This window comes from Protopterus annectens, chromosome 15.part0 (assembly GCF_019279795.1).
Source record: "Protopterus annectens isolate FY-2018-M chromosome 15.part0, PAN1.0, whole genome shotgun sequence".
NCBI lineage: Eukaryota > Metazoa > Chordata > Ceratodontiformes > Protopteridae > Protopterus > Protopterus annectens.
In genome coordinates, this window is record NC_056749.1 from 427,229,976 (window position 1) to 427,250,826 (window position 20,851).

General features: G+C 43.9%; 1 protein-coding gene across 2 annotated transcripts in view; it reads right to left on the reverse strand.

Moving 5' to 3' along the window:
• MTMR1 (myotubularin related protein 1) overlaps positions 1 to 20,851 on the reverse strand; it is a 1,550,898-nt gene that overhangs the window by 980,509 nt on the left and 549,538 nt on the right. For both annotated transcript variants that reach the window (XM_044057166.1, XM_044057165.1), the window contains one exon: positions 20,576 to 20,651. In XM_044057166.1, coding sequence (XP_043913101.1) covers positions 20,576 to 20,651 — 76 coding nt within the window. The remainder of the gene's footprint in view (positions 1 to 20,575; positions 20,652 to 20,851) is intronic.

Consider the following 20,851-nt stretch of genomic DNA (forward strand, 5'->3'; position numbering starts at 1 on the left):
TAAAGAGGTTCTAGTGCCCCTCTACTCGTCACTCATCAGACCCATCAGAGAGTACAATGGCCCATTTGGGATGTACCTCACAAGACACTTTCAACAGCTGGAAAGACCAGAAAAGTACCTCACCAAGAGGATTACTGGCCTCAAACATATGTCCTATACAGACTGAATGAAAAAACTCTGGCTGTACTCAGTGGCATATCGCTTACTCAGAGGTGATCTCTGCCTGACTTACAAAGCCATATCCAACTCAGAATTGATGGACATGCTCCACCTAAAGAAGTCCAAGTCACTGCGAGCCACGCGCTCTAGTGAGATAAACCTTGCCACAACAATAAATAGAACATGCTGGAAAGATAGATTCCTGTCACAGAGACTCCCCATGCTTTGGAACAAAATTCCAAACTACATTAGGCAGAGCCCCTCTCTAACACTCTTCAAGAGAAACCTTGACGAGTGGATGGGCAACAAAAAATACACCCCTGGGATCACTTCATTGGCTCTGCTTGACATTGGATCAGTTAATTAATCAATGGGGCGGCGAAAGCCGACACACTTTGGCTAGGCTTATAAATGCCCTCAGGAAGATAGCCTAGTACCTACCTATGAACCCATATACACACAAAGACACACAGACCTCAAAGCAAAGAGAATACAATGCAGTAATGAAATTAATTAATATATGTACGACCATACTGCAGTTTTAATCTTACATTCTGAAGCCTATAACTGCATTCCTCAAACTTTTGACAGGAACCTGGAGAACTAAATACATTCAGTTATGAAGCTCCTAGAACATAAAGGAAGAAATAACTCTTCTCAGCTTTGGCAACACCAGACTTCATGTGCATTCAAAGAAATGCTGTTTTTTGGCAGCATATGAATATCTGAGAAATTAATTTGCCAAATGTGCTTTGGCAGAAGTGTCCTCCAATAGCCGGATAACTTTTGGTTCAAGACTGCAGTGTAATGATTTCCATTAGGTTATTGCCACTCATTTCCTTATAGCAGATGGGACCAGACTATGGTTTTAGCTTTATCTCATGTCTGCCACACTCCATTACTAGTGAAGTACTTCCACAAAGCAGTTTTTCTTACGTCTTACCTCCATCACATTGACTTCATGTTGGGAAGCTGAGCCAGGCCACGAGGAGTGCCCAAATACGGATATGTCCACCTGGGCCCTAGGACTACAAAGTCTTTTTGATCTTCATACATTCCCACTTCAGCAATCATTCCAAGCACTGGCTCCAACCAGGGCTTCAATGATCTACCTATGCCAACATGGTTCCTCTTCACATTAGACAGGTATGCCTGTCCTCCCTACCAGCTCTAATCGAACTTAGGTCACTTGGGCAGCACAGCTTCATCCCTCTATGCCATTAGACTAACTCAAATAGATCATTGCTGCAGTAGTAATTACAAATGGGAATTCAGCAGAATACACACCATCTGGCATAACTTCCAAAGGTCGGCACACTTCCTCCTACAGGCCATGCAGATGTATGCCCCTTAGAGATATCAGTGTGTTCCCTGTGTAAAGCTGGCATCTGCCCATGACATTTTAACATTTTCTTGCAAAGGAGACCAGCAGGTTATCCAGCCTACCTAGTCCTGAACATGGTCCAAGTTGCCTAAGAAAGCATACCCATGGACCCTGTCTGGGATAGGAACTTAAAGAAATAGGGTTACTTAAGTTTGATTAGGCCTGAGGCCTTGATACAGGGAAGAGGGAGAAGGGGTAGTTACACAGGGATAGGGTACCCCCAGCTCTGTGCAAAGATGCCCAAGGAAGAAGACAGAAGAGGGAAAGGTGAGAGGGAAACAAATAATGAATGCAGCAGTGACCTGCATAAACACATGCAATAAGTTCCTGCACAAACGTACAACTGTACTATGCTCTTCATATAGATCACTGCTGCACTAATAATTACTAACAAGGAAAATTCACAGATCTCACAAAAGTGAGAGGTGAACATTTGTTGAGTTGGACTGTAACAGCCATACATTATGGCTAGTGCAAACTCAGCCTTTGTCCTCAAAGCAGTATGTATTCCATTGCATCTTGAGAAGGTGCAGACTAAACACTAGGTAGCTGCCTCCAAAATACATGGAGCACAAAGAAAGTCTTCAATGACTGCAGTACCTCTCTTGCTGTTTCACACTCACTGAACCTTCCAAGTTTTTTCCCATGGAAAGAACACAGCATAATACAGTAAATCCAGAACTTTGAAAGAGTTTCCCTGAAGATTGTTTTCCCTCCTTCCCTGTTTGGAAAGGACACAAACAGCTGATCAGAAGTTCTGATGCCTCTGTTCTTATCAATGCAACACCAGAGTGGGAAGGTTGAGCGCCGGGCTGGCAACTCAACACCGTAAAAGTCCACTGCCAATCATGAGCGGACAGATGATCTGCTGTGGCGACCCCTAACCGGGAAAAGCCGAAAGAAGAAGAGTTGTGTGTATACATCTAAGGAATGTAATATTCTACCTTCCTTGTTTTAAAGACTAAGAAAGAAAACAGGCAATTCTGATAGCTTGATTGAGGAAGAACTCAGTCACTACTTTTGGCAAAATGGAGAGGTCGGTCCCAAGGCTGACAGATTCTCTGTAGAAAATTGGAAAGGGTGACAATCCATGCAGCTGAGGTGATAAGTAACAAAGCGTTCCTTCCAGATTAAGTACTTAAGAGAGAGGTCAAGACAGCAGGTTTGAAAGAAGCATTCCTAAGTTTTTTCAGGATATAAATTCAAGTCCTGCGGAAGAACAGACAGCTTTCTAGGTGGTACCAAATGTAGAACAACCTTCAACAAGTGCTTAACAGACTACAGTGGTGACACGGGGAATCCATAGACATGTAGGCTGAAATAGTTGAGAGATGTATATTCGCAGAGGCACATGACAGGCCTGATCTGAACATGAAAATTAAATACTGCAGAATTAAGTACACTGATGTTGTGAAGGAGGGCCCAGATTCTTGTCGTGGCAACAGAGAGGAAAAACTCTTCAATCTGAGCATAACCTTTGATCTGGCCAAGTAGAATTTCTTTGTGGCTAGCTTCCTGACCTCCCTAATGGTAGTAAACATATCCTCTATGATCTGACATGTGAAAGACAAAAGACTATTTATTTATTTGACTTTTGTTGACTGGGTTAGTCCAAATGAGCTGAAGCCCTTTTTCAGCGGAGGCCCAGGGAGAAAAGCTCCACAGATTAAACAATGCAAACAGAAACAAAACTAAGATGCAGTAAATTATAAAAAGATTTAACCTAATATGAGCACAGGATTAACAAACTCAGAGAGTAAATGCACTCTAACATCAATAATGTGAGACAGCGGGTAAGAAAGCAAGAACCAGGTTACATCAGTGGAATACAATAAGCTTGACATTAGATGGGACTAAGTCAATGTATGACGTTTGAGTAGGGATAGAGGAGAGAAAGGGAGTTAGGTGAGAGGGGAAAGTCATCCATGCAGTCAGCTGCAGGGCCTTCAAATCAGGATGTATCTGATCCCCCCTCCCCCGAATCCTTTATGAAGAGGTGTAAAGTACAGTTGTGTACACTTACCATAAATGTAGATGTTCGAGTGTATTCACTGTTGCAGTCATCACATTTGGGTTACCTGCCTGCAGGTAGCCCTCAGCCGGCCTGAATACCAGAGTCTTCGAATTTCTGCGTAGGATGCTGTCGCTTCTTCCATGATGTCAGGTCGTCAGGGGTATAGAACATGCAGCCAAAGCCATTACATCAGTTTTTCTTGCCCCAGATGTCAGGTGCTCCCACAATAGGAAGCAATTATATGGTATGGAACACTCCCAGCAAAAAGCAGATACACATGCTATAGCATATGCCAAACAAGGAGGAAAGGTAAAAGTCAAGAGAAGTCAGGGGGCTGGAGGGAGGGTAACCAGGACTGCAACAGTGAATACACTCAACATCTACATTTATGTTAAGTGTACACAACTGTACTATGTTCTTTGTGTTTCACTGCTGCAGTCATCACATTTGGATTGATTCCCAAAGCTAAAGAAAGGTGGAGGTAGTTAAAGAGCATTAGGGCTAGCAATAAGGCCCCGTAAGACGGCTGTGGCAAATCCAGCTCTGGATTTAGAAAAAATAGGCAGGTGGTAATGCTTGGTGAAAGTATGTACAGAGCTCCAGGTGGCAGCTTCCAGGATGTCCCTGGTAGGGACTCCTCTGAGAAATGCAGTAGAGGTAGATGCAGCCCTGGTGGAATGTGTTCTTATCCCCTGTGGGATAGGTTTTCCCTGGTGTTTGTAGCAGAAATGGATGCAATGTGCTATCCATTTGGAAATGGTTTGCTTTAAAATGGCCTTCCCATCTGCCCCTGCAGCAAAGCTAACTAGCAGCTGGTCAGAATTTCTAAGAGGAATAGTCTTGTCCAAATAGAATCTAAGCTGTCTGTGTACAGCCAAAGAATGCAGCATCCTTTCCCCTTTATTCTGAGGATTAGGGAAAAAGGTAGGCGAATGAATGGACTGGTTTAGAGCCACACTAGACACCACCTTGGGCATAAAGGATGGATTAGTCCTGAGGGAAACCCTGTCCGCACAGAAGATAATAAAGGGTTCCACTGCCGTGAGGGCCTGCAGTTCAGACACTCTGAAATGATGGCAAAAAGTAAAGCTGTTTTCCAAGAAAGGAATTTCAACTCTGCTATAGCAGTTGGTTCAAAGTGGGGGAGAGTGAGTTTTTCCAATACAAAGTTAAGGTCCCAGGCTGGAGTGGGAGCTCTCCTGGGGGGGGGGGTCTTAAATTTTTGGCCCCTCTAAGGAATTGTTTTAGCAGGGGATGAGAGAAGAGGGGTGGCTCAGTATTATAATGTACTGATATGGCTGGGGCATGAATCTTAATTGAAGAGAAAGATAGGCCCTTGTGGAACATTTCTGTTAAATAATCTAGAATATGAGGTAAGCTGGGCACCGTTGTGCCCATCCCCTGAGCCTGGCTCCATGAATAGTATCTTTTCCACTTTATTGAATAGGATTTTCTAGTACTAGGCCTCCTTGCCTCAACATTAACATCCAGCACCTTCTCACGGAGGGTTGCTGGAGGTGAGCTCAGGGAATTAGCAAGGCTGCAAGGTTGAGGGTTTGAAGCTAAGGGTGCAGAATATGGCCCGCCTGCTGGGACAGCAGGGAAGGGGTCTGAGGCAGGTGCCAAGGTTGTAGCACTGCCAGACTGCGCAAAAGGGGGTACCAGTGCTGGCATGGCCAGCCTGGTGCAATCAGTATTGTCCTTGGATTGTCCTGTTTGATCTTTAGTAGAACCTTCGAGAGGAGAAGCAGAGGGGGAAAGGCATAAACTGAGAGCTTTCCCAGGAAAAAGACAGGGCATCCACTTTCCAAGCTTGACAGTGGGGAGTTCTGGTGCAGAATTTGTTCAACTGGTAGTTCTGAGGGGAGGCAAACAGGTCTACCTCTGGTGTCCCCCATTTGCTCCTCAACAGCTTGAATATTTTGGGTTCCAGTTTCCATTCGCGTGAGTCCATGAGATTTCTGCTCAAGTCTTCTGCCAGTGAATTCAGTTTGCCTGGCAGGAATTGAGCTTGTAGGTTCACTTGGTAGCTCAAGGCTGTGTTCCACAGAGCCATGGCTAGTCTGCAGAGTGGGTAGGAATGGATTCCCCCCTACTTGTTTATGTACCACATAACTGTGGTGTTGTCTGTCTTTACCAATAGCTGTCCTGGAAGAATAAGGTCTTTGAAGGCTGTCAGATCATTCTGTACAGCTAACATTTATTTTTGATTGATATGCAGGTGCATCTGTTTTGGGTTCCATTTGCCCTGAATGCACTGCCATTTGAGCCCCCCATGCATAGTCTGATGCGTCTGTTGTTAGGGTTTGGGCAGCATGGGGTAGAGTGAAAGGGAATCCCTTGCTGTGGTAGCAGGACTCTGCCCACCGAAGGAACTCTGTCCTTAGACAAAGAATGATAGGAATCATTGTTTCCAGGTCCTGAGAATGTTGACACCATAGACTTTTTAGATACCACTGAAATTTCTCATATGCAGTCTTGCATATGGAATTAACAGAATGCAAGAGGCCATGAATCCCAGGGCGTGCAGGATTTTCCTTGCAGACAGCTTGGTTTTTGTGGCCAGTAGTTTGAAGTAGGTTGTCAAATAAACGTGTTTCTCTGGAGTGAGGAATGCCATCTGGGAAGTTATGTTCAAGCTTGCACCCAGGAATACATTTCTGTTGGCAGGGTAATAGATGTGAAATCGTTGATGGTGTACCCCCCCCCCCAGTGAAGACAGAAGTCTCTTTACAAATGCCAGGTGTTGTAATAGCAAGTCCTGACTCTGCCTGAATCAGGCAATCGTTCAAGTATGGGTAAATCTGAATATTTATCTGCCTGAAAAATGCAATGGTTGAAGCTAGGCACTTAGTGAATACCCCAGGCACAGTAGATAAGCCAAAGGAAGTGCAGAGAACTGATAGTGCATGGAGCCTGCCCTGAAGCGTAGGTATTTTCTGCAGGATTCCCTTACTGGGATGTGCAGGTAAGCTTAAGTCTAGATTTGCCAGCCAGGCATCCTTGGCTAGCATAGGAAGAAGCTGTTTAAAAGTTAGCATTTTGAATTTTGGAACCACCAGAGAGGTGGTGAGAATAGAAAGGTCTAGGATAGGATGCCAGGAGTTCTCTTTTCTGGGAACCAAGAACAGTCTTGAATAAAAACCTTGTCCCCTTTGTTTTCTTGGACAGGTTAAATAGCACTGATACTGAGGAGAGAGAGTACTTGGTTTTGGGCCTCCGCCCACTGGTTTGGAGGGAGGTCTAGCCATCCACTTGGGGTTGGGAGTGAATGTAAGTGGAAACTGTATCCTAGGGAAACTATGTTTAAAACCCATTTGTCCTGGGTAATGAGTACCTAGTTTTTTTGCATGCAGGGCGAGCTTTCCTCCTAAGGGAGCAAGTAGTTGAGCAAGGCATGGAAGAGTTAAGGATAAGTCATTGTGCCATTTTTCCATAGGGGGGTGGCTTACTACTCCCTGCTTTGGAAGTGGGGGCCCCCACTGCTTAGATCTGTACATAGCCTGAGAATGAAGTCTTGGTGATCTGCTGCTCCTGGGTTTGGACTGAGAAGGCCTGGAAGGGACTGGAAAGGACCAGTTCTTTGAAGGCCAATGCCTACTGAATCTAGGTGGCTGTACTTGTAAGAAATCTTTAACAGTCTGCATCGATTTAGCTTTTTCCTCCATCCTTTTGAGGAGGACTTCTGCTTTGTTGCCAAAAAGGCACTCTTGGTTTAAGGGTGCATCCAGTAATTTAGCTTTAACATGATCTGGCAAATTTTGTTCCTTAAGCCAAGCATGCCTTCTAAGTACAGACCCAGTAACAGCAGCCCTGCAAGATGCTTCTAAAGCATCAAAACCACATTGCAAGTATGTTTACCTACTTGGTCAGCAGAATGCATTAACTCTTGTAAATCTTTGTGTTCAGCACAGCCAGAAATCAACATTATTTTCTGTTTAATTAATCCCATAATATGCTGCTGATACTTTAACATATGAAACTGGCAATTTAAGGCTCTAATGGCCAAAGTGGCAGAAGTATATACCTTTTTACCCCAACTGTCTAAAGCTCTAGAATCCCTATCAGAAGGGGTAGAATTTTTGGCAGTTGTAGCCTTAATGCCTTTTGGTCCTTGGGAAATGGTCTCTGGATCCGCAGTAGGATTCTTGAACAGGAATTTGTTTGAGTCAGGTACTCTGTAGTACCCGTCAGGTTTCCTGGGAGCTGGAGGCAAGGTGTCTGGAGTAAGGCTGGATTCCAAGAAAACATCATCTACAATCTCCAGAACAGGAGGGGTAGCTAGAGGCCTGTGCTGAGGCAGGTTTAAAAATTCCCTAAGTCTCTTTTTGGACTGTGAAAAGTCCTGGCTTCCCCAGCAGAAACGCTCCCTAAGGGTATGCAAGGTTTCACCAAAAGAAAAATCTTCTGGAGGGGAAGCAGAGTTAATGGAATCCTCTGCATCAGAATCCTCATAAGTAGATAAGGGTAATTCCTGGTAGTCAGAAGGAATAGAGATATCAGATTCCTCATCAGAAAAATCAGAAAGAAAATCAGTTCTAGGTCTCTTAGAGGCAGAAGGCTGGCTTCCCCTAATTAAGGTAATAAGGTATTCAGCCATTCTAATCATTTGATTTTGCGGCATATGTTCCTGAGAATGCGCTTTGGTCGTCGGTTTACTAGGCTTAGTGTGAGCTTTAGGCCTGAGGAATTTGGTATTCTTAGCTTGAAATGAAGTCTGTTTAATATGAAACTCGGTAGGTCTGAATACACCCTCAGAAGCCAGTGCCTGCACAGCGGCTCAGGACCCATCCAAGGTAGAGACATCCGCAGGTTCCATAGTCGAAGTAGTATCTCATATCATAAAGGATTCCGAATGGATCTCAGGAGAGGCCTGCGAATCTGTAGTAACAGGTATCAGGGGCTGCGAAATAGCCTCACTGAGTACCGGCGGACTGGCGACTTGCTTAACGGTAGCGTCGTCGGCAGTTTTGGACCTAAGCAATCTGTCTCTGTCTTTATCCTTGCGTTTTTTCAGAAGATCGGTAGTTGGGTGGCTTAACAAAGCCATTTCGGAGTACAGAGATCGAGATCGAAAGTATTTAGGTACAAAAATAGCCCGACGACGAATAGTTCGGGCGTTGAATAAGGCACAAAGCTGACACCGAGGGACGTCGTGATCTGGGCCTAAACAGGTGATGCAGCAAGAATGAAAATCTCTATGAGGTATTTGCTTTCCACAGGCAAGACAATTGTTAATTTTTTCTGACATCTGTTAGAGCAAGAAAAAAGGATCCCCAACGGGGTACTTATCTTTTTGAAGACTTCAGGTCTGAAACTCAAAAATGAAAATTTCAGGAGTTGGCCGACTGTCACTTGCGAACTGCTTCTGATTCGGGCACTGCACGGCAAAAAAGACTGATGTAATGGCGTCGGCTGCATGTTTTATACCCCTGACGACCTGGCGTCATGGAAAAAGCAACAGCATCCAACGCAGAAATCCAAAGACTCTAGTATTCAGGCCGGCTGAGGGCTACCTGCAGGCAGATAACCTAAATGTGATGACTGCAATAGTGAAACACGAAGAACATCCACAAATGCATTCCACTCATTGGAATCTGCTGTTGATCTGCTTACCTGGTCCACCATACAGTGCAACTGGGATGTACACTGTTCTTATGGTCATCTGGAACTGAACAGCCATCACCCTGTCAGTCTGCACGGGGATAAAAGTGGTCCTATCTGTCTGAGTTGGTGGTAGCTCAAGTGAAAGTAAAAGATCCCACGGCACATACTGAAAAAGGCCATGGGAAATTCCCAGATGCCAGGCCAACTTCCCCTAGTAGTATAAATACCACCTCAGGGTCTCCCCTGAAAAGGCTACTATTGTACGGGTCCTAACGTCATCAACAAAAGAATAAATAAATAAATTAAAGGAGGCTACAAGAAATGCACAGGCCATTAAACTTGGTCCCCTTAAAGCTCCCCCCCAGGCTGTAACTACAGTCTTCTATCACAGAGCCTGGAGTTACTGTGCAAGAGATTCCGCTTTTGTCCTGAAAGAGGGAGGTTCTCTGCTACAGTGCAATACGCTGCCAAGAAATCTCATTATTTGGAAGGGGTGAAGCTTAACCTGGGAATGCTGGACGAGAATCCAGGTTCTGAAAATAATCTATGGTGAATTGTTGAGCCCTTGCTACCTCCTCCTGGGTTAACACCTGGAACAGGCAGTTGTCTAAATAAATATTACTGCCTTGGTCCAGCAATATGGAGACTGTCACGCTGCAAAACCCTGGGTGCAGTACCCATTCTAAGGGCAAGGAATAAATTGGTAGTGGGAGCATCTGCCTCAAATATGAGAAAGCATATGTGAATAATGTGAAAAATGGGAATTGGTATATGGAGGCAGGCATCCTTGTAGGTCCAGAGTAACGATCAGAGCTTGAATGTGTAGGAGCAGCAAAAAGGATGACAAAAATCAATGCTTTGAATTACGGGACACTGACGTGTGTGTCTGGGTCTTGATAGGTCCAGAATGGACCTCTAAGAACTCTACTTTCTAGCCTCTAGAAAGAGAGTTAAAGTATTCTGTACAGGTCTCATCTGACACTAGTTCTATTACCACTAGCTGCAAGAGCTCTTATACAACTGTAAAGACCAGATGCAGCAGATCTCTTGGCACAATGGGAATACCTGAAATCTTTGGTTTTCTTAATAAGTGAAGTCTATAACCCTGAGATATTACTTGCAGAGTACAATTGTCTCGTGTAACACTTTATCAACTTTTAATAAACTGTATTCAGGACTGAGGTAGGAATTTGGGTGAGGGTAGTAGGGGCCGTAGAAGATCCATGTAGTTATGATTTCTCCACTGGAGGAGGTAATAGGATCCAGGAGTCCCCTCCCCCCGGACTTCTCCGAGTCTTTCTAGCATTTCCTTTTGCACTGGACTGTTTTACAATTAATCTGCTTACTAGTTTCTTGTCTGCGATAGTGGGATCCAGACTTTGATAGGTAGTTCCTCTCATACCATTCGTATGAGGACAAGAAAAAGCTGTTTGCATCAACTTCTTGGTGTCTACCAGCCTTCAAAATGCTAGAATGCTAAGGGCTCATAAAGAGCAGATCCTTATCAGTAGCTGTATTAAGGATCAGCATAATGACATTCTGTGACAGGAACTATAGCCTCAGCTAGCCATGCCTCATTGCCAGTGTCATAGCTATTGCCTTAAATGCTGCAGTTACAGCCTAACAGCCACATTTGTTAGGGAGTGTAGCCACCCAACAGTCTGAATGAAGCCCAATAATTTTGTGTTTAGAGCCACATAAAAACATCTCCCCAAACTACTACTTCATCTTCTCAAGGGAGCAATCTGAAATATGGTTGCATGTGTCTAACAGTTAGTAATTCTGGAGACCAGGGAAGTAGGTCTACCAGTTTTATTTTATTTTGAATTTGTTAACCAGGGTAGAGAATTGATCCCACTGGACCCATTACAGTCTGGGCCAAAGGACTAAATTCCCCAAATTCAAATTCCGAACAGAATGAAAGTGAGTTAATGAGTCTCAGGTCCAGGAAGGCAGCTGTGTATACTTCATTCCTAATTCAGTCAAGCAGTCTGCTTTATTTTTCATCAAGAGTACCGGAAGCAAGAAATAATTAAGACTCCAATGGATTTACTACCACCACTACTAGATCTACCAGAGAATTTCTGTAAAGGAAATTATGGGATTCTTAAACTCTGTATATCCTATCTGGCTTTTTAGGGACAGGGGCCTAAATGTCATGCTCTTTGAAAGGCAACCAAGAATATATCCTACAAAGATACCAGGACCAGAGGAATAGCTAAATGTTTACAGGCATCCAGGCCCAGAAAATCAAAATATTTTTTATCTTCTGGGCATCTGATGCCTCTTTAGCTTCCCATATGATGTTCTTTCATTCTGCAAGGACAGTCGCCAAATGAGATTCCCTCCATGGCAGCAGAAAACAAGGTATCATCAGTGTCCAAGTTATATAACTTAAGGAAGATACATCTGTAAAAGCATAATCCACTTATTTGTCTTAATTCTCCGAGTCAGATTCCCTCTCCAGGGAGGGGTTCTTTCTTCTCTTACCAGAGGGGATTCCTGGGATTGACAGATAATTTACCCTGGGCAGCAAGTTCTTTAAGACATAAATGAACTCTCTAGCCGAGGAGATCCATCTTCACTCAAAAGCCTGGGCAGACAATGGAGGCAAGGACCATACAGCTACCCAACACCCAGGTAACTGCATGGAGCAATAGATGAGTAAGTGTCCTAAGGCTGAACTTCTAGGTCCTCTTGACTAGGGCACAGAATACTTGAGCTTGAAGACGCGAGTTCCACATTTTCATGTCTAGGCCAGGAAAGTCCTCCCTAAATAAAATTGCATGTTTACTGTCCTCCCTTTCAGAAAAATGAAGCTCAGCACAGGATGATCATTAGGGTGCAGCCAGTCTAACAGTCATATGAGGGCCTTTGGTTTGATGGGATATGTCCACCTCTGCTAGCATGAAAGCCTCCCTAAAGACTTCACCAAAGGCATCGGAAACATGAGATGTGCACTCTAGGGGCTGCAAAAAACCTCATGAGAACTCAAATCTTTGAGTTGATCAGGGGCATCAGACCGTTTTGTTGCACTTCCAGAGTCATAGACAACTATGTCTTTAAGGTGCTTTGCCATCAAACTGTGGAAATCTTTATGTGGAACTTGTCTGCCACAAAAATACTGTATTCCCTTTTTTATAGGCAGACATACCTTAACACATTATCAGTCTATATCCATTCTAAACAGTACAATAATAAGACTTCCCTAACAAGGTACTTATCTAGTCTAAGCTCCAGAGCAGGCTGAATAATGCCAGACTAAGGAAGCTGTACAAACATCATGCACCTTCAACTGCAATAAGAAATACCTTAACTGGCATAAGAGGAAGCTACCTTTATACAAGGAATGTACTAATGTCTCTAAGTGGCAGACATCTGCCCGGCCTGGGGGTACAGCTTGCTTTGCGCCGAGGCCAAAAGTGGAGTCTTCTGCTGCAAAAGTGCAAGGAGTAATTATCTACATAAAGAACAGCCCCCCCCCACACAACAGACTGCACACTTTGCAAATGGGTTTCCAATTTCCCTGAAGCTACTTTCAGAGATACCAAAATCATGCAGATAACAATGAAAACTAAATTGCTGCAACACCCCCACCCAAAAAACACTTTTTGCAGAAAGGCAAGCCCCCCCCCCAAAAAAACTAACAATATAAAGGGAAACTCCACCAAACACTACCCTTACATAAATTAACACTTTTGTCACATAAAAGCAGGGAAAGGGCGAGCAACTTGCTTCCTATACATTCCTATACATCTGGAGCAATCTTCTGCAATAAAATAATAAGTAGAAAGTAAACTATAAAGTGAAACATACAGTTCTAAGTGAAGTACAGTTTTGTACCTACCATAAATGTAGATGTTCGAAGATCCACATTGCTGCAGTCCTTACATATGGGTAGTCCGCTGTCCTCGGTCGGCCCGAATACCAAAGTATTAGGCTGACGTCGGTCAAGGCGCTTAAAACTGACATCAGGACGTCAGGGTACAAAACCGCATGACCGACGTCATTTCCTCAGTCTTTTCTTGCCCCAGATGTCAGAAGGCCCTAACAAGAAAGGCCAAAGCCAAAAACCAGCAAAAACTAACCAACCACCCGTGCACTAACCATATTTACAATATGTACAACACAAACCACACCACCACCTTCAACAACAGAGGGAAGGAGGGAGGGACTGCAGCAATGTGGATCTTGAACATCTACATTTATGGTAGGTACAAAACTGTACAATGTTCTTCATCTCACATTGCTGCAGTCCTTACATATGGGTAGAATCCCAAAGCAGAGGTAAGGGAGGATGGCAAAACTATAAAGCATTAGGAGCTGCCAAAATGCCCTGTAAAATTGCAGTGGCAAATCCAGCCCTAGATTTAGAGTAAAGTGGAAGGTGGTAATGCTTAGAGAAAGTATGCACTGAACTCCAAGTAGCTGCTTCCAAAATATCTTTAGTAGCCACCCCTTAAAAAGCTGTAGAAGTGGCAGCAGCCCTACTGGAATCAGGCCTAATCCCAGCTCCAATCTCCTTACCATGATGGGAATAACAGAAAGCAATACAAAACCAATCCACTTAGAAATAGTTTGTTTTGAAACAGGTTTGCCCTGAGAACCCAAAGCAAAAGAAACAAACAACTGCTGAGACTGCCTGAACCCTTTAGTTCTGCTCAAATAATATCGCAACTGTCTGTGTATATCCAAAGTGTGCAAAATACTTTCCCCTTTATTTTGGGGTTTGCATAAAAAGTAGGCAAATGAATAGTTTGGTTTAAAGCCACACTAGAAACCACTTTAGGCATAAAAGAAGGGTTAGTACGCAAAGACACCCTATCCTTGTGGAAAATTAAGAAAGGCTCAACTGCCATAAGGGCCTGTAATTCAGAAACCCTTCTGCAGAGGTAATGGCCAACAAAAAGCAGTCTTCCATGATAAATATTTCAACTCTGCAGATGCTGCAGGCTCAAAAGGTTGTAGAGTGAGTTTCTCCAACACAAAATTGAGATCCCAAGCAGGAGTAGGAGCTCGTGGGGGTGTTATATTCTTTGCTCCCCTAAGGAATTGCTTAAACAAAGGCTGAGAAAATAATGGTGGGTCACAGTCATAGTGAGCAGAAATTGCTGCAGCATGAACCTTTATAGAGGAGAAGGACAAACCTTTGTCCAATAACTCAGTAAGGTATTGAAGCTAACACTTAAATTAGGTTTAGAAACATCAAAGTCCTTTGCTGTACTCCAAAATAAAAATCTCCTCCATTTATCTGCGTAAACTTTCCTTGTACTAGGCCTTCTGGCCTCTAAAATAACATTCAAAACTTGTTGTGGAAGCGGAGACCCTCCAGGGTTTAAAACAGAATATGCCAGGCTGTCAGATGTAGAGAATGAAGCTTGACATTGAGTAAATGACTGTTCTCCTGAGACAGCAGGTGAGGAATCAAGGCAAAGGCCATGGAGGCTCCACCAGACTTCTCAGTAATGGGTACCAGTGCTGTCGAGGCCAATCTGGAGCTATTAAAATCATGTTTGGCTTGTCCTGTCTGACCTTCAGGAGTACCTTTGGGAGGAGAGGCAGAGGTGGAAAGGCATACACGTGAAGATTGCTCCAATTGAATGAGAGAGCATCCACTTTCCAAGCTGTGGGATGAAACCTTTCGTGCAAAACTTTGGCAGCTGGTAATTTAGTGGAGAAGCGAACAGATCTATGTCTGGAGTTCCCCATAACACTGTCAATCTCTGAAATACATGAGGATCCAATTTCCACTCGTGGGGATCCATAATTTGTCTGCTCAACACATCTGCTAAGGAGTTCTGTGCTCCTGGCAGAAACCTTGCCTGAAGATTTAGCTGTAAACTGAGAGCAGTCTCCCACAAAATCATTGCTTGTCTGCATAGAGGATAAGAATGTTCCCCTTGCTTGTTGATGTACCACATGACAGTTGTGTTGTCTGTTTGAATCAACACCTGCCCTGGAAGAAGTAAATCCTTGAAAGCTATCAATGCAAATTGGACTGCTAACATCTCCTTCAAGTTGATATGTAGATGTTGAAGTCTGGCAGGCCACGTGTCTTGTACCCATTTTCCATTTAGATGAGCTCCCCAAGCTTTGTCTGAGGCATCTGTCGTTAAAATCTGACTCGCCTCTGGCCGGGTCACAGAGAGTCCCTTGTTTAGGTGACATTCCTGAGCCCACCACAAAATTCCTTTTGAATGCAAGGTATTATCTGAATGACAGTGTCCAAATCTTGGCAGTGCTGTGTCCATACATTCTTGAGATACCATTGTAGCTTCCTCATATGCAGTTTGGCATTGGGAAGTACCAGAATACAAGATGCCATGAACCCCAAGGCTTGAAGGACTGTCCTTGCAGTCAGCCTGGACTGACGAGACAATTGGTGGAAGTAAAGAGAAAGATTCTTTTGTTTGTCCGGGGTCAAAAGGCCATCTGGGATGCTGTATTCAGTCTCACACCCAGAAAGCACATGTCCTGAGAGGGTACTAGACTGGACTTTATTTCGCTCACAGAATACCCCAGGCATCTTAACACTGCCATCACATACTGTAAATGATGAAGAAGTTCGTCCTTTCTTGTGCCAGAATCAGGCAATCGTCCAAATAAGGATAGATTTGTATTCCTCTTAGCCTGAAGAAAGCTACCACTGGAGCCAGAACCTTCGTGAACACTCTGGGCGCAGTAGATAAGCCAAAGGGCAATGCAGAGAACTGATAATGTGAAGTCCCAGCCCGAAACGCAGATACTTCCTGCAACTGGGCCCGATAGGAACAAGGTAAGCCTCCTTGAGATCCAGAGTCACCATCCAGTGATCTTTGCCCAGCAGAGGTAAAAGCTGTTGTAACGTCAACATTTTGAACTTGGGAATGTCCAGATATGTGTTGAGGATAGATAAATCCAAAATTGGTCTCCACGTGTTTCCTTTCTTTGGTACTAGAAACAGGCGAGAATAAAATCCTAGGCCCACTTCTGGCAGAGGGACCGGTTGTATGGCCCCTATTTGAAGTAGTAGAGAAATTTGTTTGTGAGCCTCTAGTCTTTGCTGAGGAGGAACGTCGGCATGCCTTTGAAAGGAGGCAAGGTATGGAAATAAAACTTGTAACCTTGGTGAATGATATCCAATACCCATTTGTCTTGGGTAATCAACATCCAATTTTCCTTGAAGAGTGCTAACCTTCCTCCCAAAGGTGCTGCCAGGCAAGAAGGATCTGGCAGCTGAAAAAGTAGGTCATTGGGCCTGTTTACGAAAGGACTGGCCCCTGCCCTCACCAAGATTGTGCAGGTGAACTCCTGTTCTAGGCCTGAAAGAACTCTGAGCTCTGCCCCTACCACGTCTAGATCTACCCCTAGACTGAGAATCATAAGAAGGATACGCCCACCCCTTAGCAGGCCAATTCCTACTAAACTACGGAGGCTGAACTTGCAAAAATCTTTAACAGCCTGCATAGACTTAGCCTTGTCTTCCATTTTCTTCAAGACTGACTCCACAGGTGAACCAAACAACACATCAGACTGCAAAGGAGCATCCAAAATCCTTGTCTTAACATGGTCAGATAAATTCTGATCCTTCAGCCAGGCGTGCCTGCGAAGAACTGAGCCAGTGGCAGCCACCCTAGACGAGGCCTGCACAGCATCAAAACCACACTGTAATGAATGCTTACCCACCTGTTCAGAGACATGCACCAAATCTTGTAATTCTTTACACTCAATGCCTTCCGCCAGAGCATCCACCTTAGACTTCAATTGAGAAAGAAGAAAGTTTTGATATTTCAACATATGAAACTGGCAATTCAAAGCCCTCATAGCTAAGGTAGAAGATGTATAGACCTTCTTTCCCCATCTATCCAAAGCTCTGGCTTCTTTATCTAGAGGAACCGGATTTTTTACAACCGAGGCCTTGACACCCTTAGGTCCCTGACTAATAGTTTCTGGGTCCGCCCTAGGACTCTTATAAAGATATTTATGAGCCTCAGGCACCCTGTAATACCTATCCGGTTTAACAGGAGCAGGAGGCAGAGAATCAGGATTAAGAGAAGCCTCTGCAAACACATCTTCCACAACATCCAGAACAGGGGGTATAGCCAAGGGCCTATGCTGGGGTAACAGCAAAAACTCCCTAAGCCTTTTCCTAGAATCAGAGAAGTCCTGACCTTCCCACTTAAAATGTTCCCTCATAGAATGAAGTGTCTCTGAAAAAGAAAAATCCTCTGGAGGAGAAGCAGAAGGAGTGGAATCATCTGCATCAGAATCAGAATAAGGAGAGTACTCCTGCAAGTCTTCAGCTGAAGACTCTGAAACATCCAAGCCTGCTCAAAACTTCCCAACTCTGGCTCCACCCTAGGCCTCTTATCAGGAGGGGGCAAGGAACCTCTAATCAGAGTAATCAAATCTTCTGCCATTTTAAGCATGTGCTTCTTAGGCACAGACCCTGCTGAACTAGGAGTGACACCAACAGAAGCTAAAACTGGCCTGCCTCTGGGAGAAGCCTTGGAAACAGAAGGAGAAGGCCTAACCACCCTAGGAAGGGAGGGTAGTACAGTAACTTGAGAAGCCCCTTCAGCCTGACCTGCCTCCTGAGAGACCACCTCCTGCAAAATCAAAGTCTCCCCCTGAGACTCCAGAGAAGTCTCCGTCGGAACCACCGGTTCCACTGAAGCCTCTAAAGAACCGGCGTCCTGAACGGACGACTCATCTTGCCCGGGTTTAACTGCTTTGTCTTTGAAGTGGGCCGGAGAAACCGGCATATTATAATTGCACCGCTTCCCAAAGACCAGCCTAGCACAATCTAACCTTCGCTTAATAGTGTGTTTATTGAACCTAGCACAAAAGCGACACCCAACAACGTCGTGCTCAGGCCCCAAACAAGGAATACACAAAGAATGATAATCCCTATGCGGTATCTGTTTCCCACAAGAAATACAGTTATTCACTTTTCTGACATCCGGTAAAACACTGAGGCAAGAAAAAACCAAAATATTCCCCAACGGGGTACTTAGCCAACTTGGATTCGGTCTGAAACTCCGAATTCGAAAAATTTCAGAACGCCGAACGGCACTTGCAACGCTGCTTCTGCATCGGACCATGCGGCAAAAAAGACTGAGGAAATGACGTCGGTCATGCGCTTTTGTACCCTGACGTCCTGATGTCAGTTTTAAGCGCCTTGACCGACGTCAGCCTAATACTTTGGTATTCGGGCCGACCGAGGACAGCGGACTACCCATATGTAAGGACTGCAGCAATGTGAGATGAAGAACATCAAAACTAAATAAAAATAAAATTAACTAGTAAACGTATGAGGGTATAGAACTGCTTTGTGTTGTTTTCAATTAAAGTGAATTTCAGTGTGTTATTTGTTTGGTACCAGTGGTTTCCATTAAATGATACAACACCCACAAAAACACAAACACACAACTGCTGCAAAAAACATCCTCGCTCTTCCTTTGGGACATCATTGCTTCTATAGGGTCATAGGTAGTTACCAGGTTTGCAGTCCATGAGACCACTGAGGAGCCTAGCCCATATTCACAGTTTTTCCTAAGCACTGTCTGGTCAAAAGATTTGCTCAAGGTCGTACAGCAGGCAAAAGAGGCCTGAGGGAATCAAACCCTGTATTGCAGGAACTACAGCTTGCAGACTTATCCTTCTGCTTGTACTTTCCTAATTTACAGTACTATCAGTTACTTGGTGGAAACTATAGCTGAACCCAACATGTTTGCAATAGCTAAAAATGCAGTTAAGTAAAGGAAGTCAGACATGGTTAAGCCACCAGTGTGCACAATAACGGGACAGACTAGAACGAAAAAGGTAGCCACAAAACCAGAAAGAGATATAAAAACAGAATCAACCTGGGATGTGACCCTTCCATTAAACAAGAACGGGGGAAAGAAAGATGAGTACCACTACTTCTATCTAGATCCTGACAGGGGCTGGGCATTTTCTTGTCAGATCCACTGGTATGAAGGACAAGACAAAATATCAAACAGGTCCAGCATAGAGGAATAAAGTCCTTAATGCACCCTAGATGACCATGTTTGACTAGCAGCATGAGCACTGGAGGGATGGGGGGGGGGGGGTGAGCAGCTAACATCAGTTTACCCATCCTACTAGGGATAGAAGTAGTTTGGGTCCTTGCACTGGTGACACTGCAGAAATATAGGGATATTGCTACAGCTTAACATACCCCCACTGTCAGTAGTGTGTCACTTGGTAAATAGGTTGGGCATGCGCAGAGGCACCTGCGCACCTACAGTGAAGCTTGCAATGCTGCCACTGTAGGGGAATGGGACAGTCTTGCAGGATCTGCACACTGGCCTGTTCCCTGGCACCAGAATCTTAACTACACCACAGAATGAAAGGACCTGAGGGCTCTTACCCCAGTGGAAAAACAAATCGGTCATCTGGGTGCAGGAAGGCAAACTACTGCGCCAGTTCTAAGGACCACAAAAAACAACCACCACATCCTAAACTTGTATTGAAATCAAAAACAGCATGCCTGAAAAGGCCAGATAGTTATCTTAGCCATTTGTTGCTTAGCTGTGGTGAAAGGGGAAAAGTATTTTTACCTATTTGAAGCCACCACTCTCTGTCCTGGAGAGCAAGGCAAGGCAATAAAAATAAACTGGCCCATATTTTCTTTTTCTACTTCCAATTTAATGCTGTTCCTTCAACTACATACTGCATCCAGGTAAGGAGATATGATGGCAACTGTGAGACCACGGTCAGCAGAATAAACTGTCACAAAGAAAGGGAAAGGAATGTGAAGGAAAAGTGAACTTCCTACTTTTTCATCTAGAGTACATGTACTAAATCCCCTTAATACCTCCTTATGAATGCCTTATGCTAAAGACCTGGTACTTACTGAACTGAAACAATACAACACAATAACTAACTAACTAAATACTTATATTACCACTTAATTAGAAAGGTCAATCACAGTGCTGACCTACAACCAGAGGCCTACTACTTTTAGTCAGCATACCTTCAACAACATATGCATCTTGCTGACGGTATTCACTCATGGTCCAGCTGATAAACATAAGCACATATGATGCTTTACTGTTCTGGGGATATATAAATTTCTAGTGGTACCAAAGTCCACATCAGACTAAAGTCATTCAAAGGGTTATCATTTGACCTTGCAAGACAATATTAGAAGGATGAAGGTCAGATTACTGGCAGGTCAAATTTGAAAGTTATACAAGCATCAAGGCCAATTCCATGAAAAATTTATCTAACAGCATTTAGTGTTAACCTGCATAACATTTTCAAAACCAATCTGATGAATATATGTCTTGCACTGAGGGGGTATACTTGTCAGTGCCACAACAGGAAAACAGTTACCACGTACTTTACAGTCTCAAGGATTTGTTTCACAGTTTTAAGCAGCATTTCTGTATAAAGTTTTTACTCACCGATTGCTTTGATGCTTTCTCCAGGAATTAGCGGTGCTTCCTCCATCTGTGCCACTTTATTACCATCCCTCAGATTCTGGTAGAGAACCAAAGTCAGAAGTGAATTCTATTTACTTATGTAAAGTTGACAGTCACATTTTCAAGCTCTTACAACCTTAAAGCAATATTCACTGAACAAAACTGGCTTCCTTTTAAAGGAACAGCAAAAGAAACACACCATAATATATGTGAATAAAATGCAAATTAAAGATCCAAGAATAGCTTTAATCATGGAAG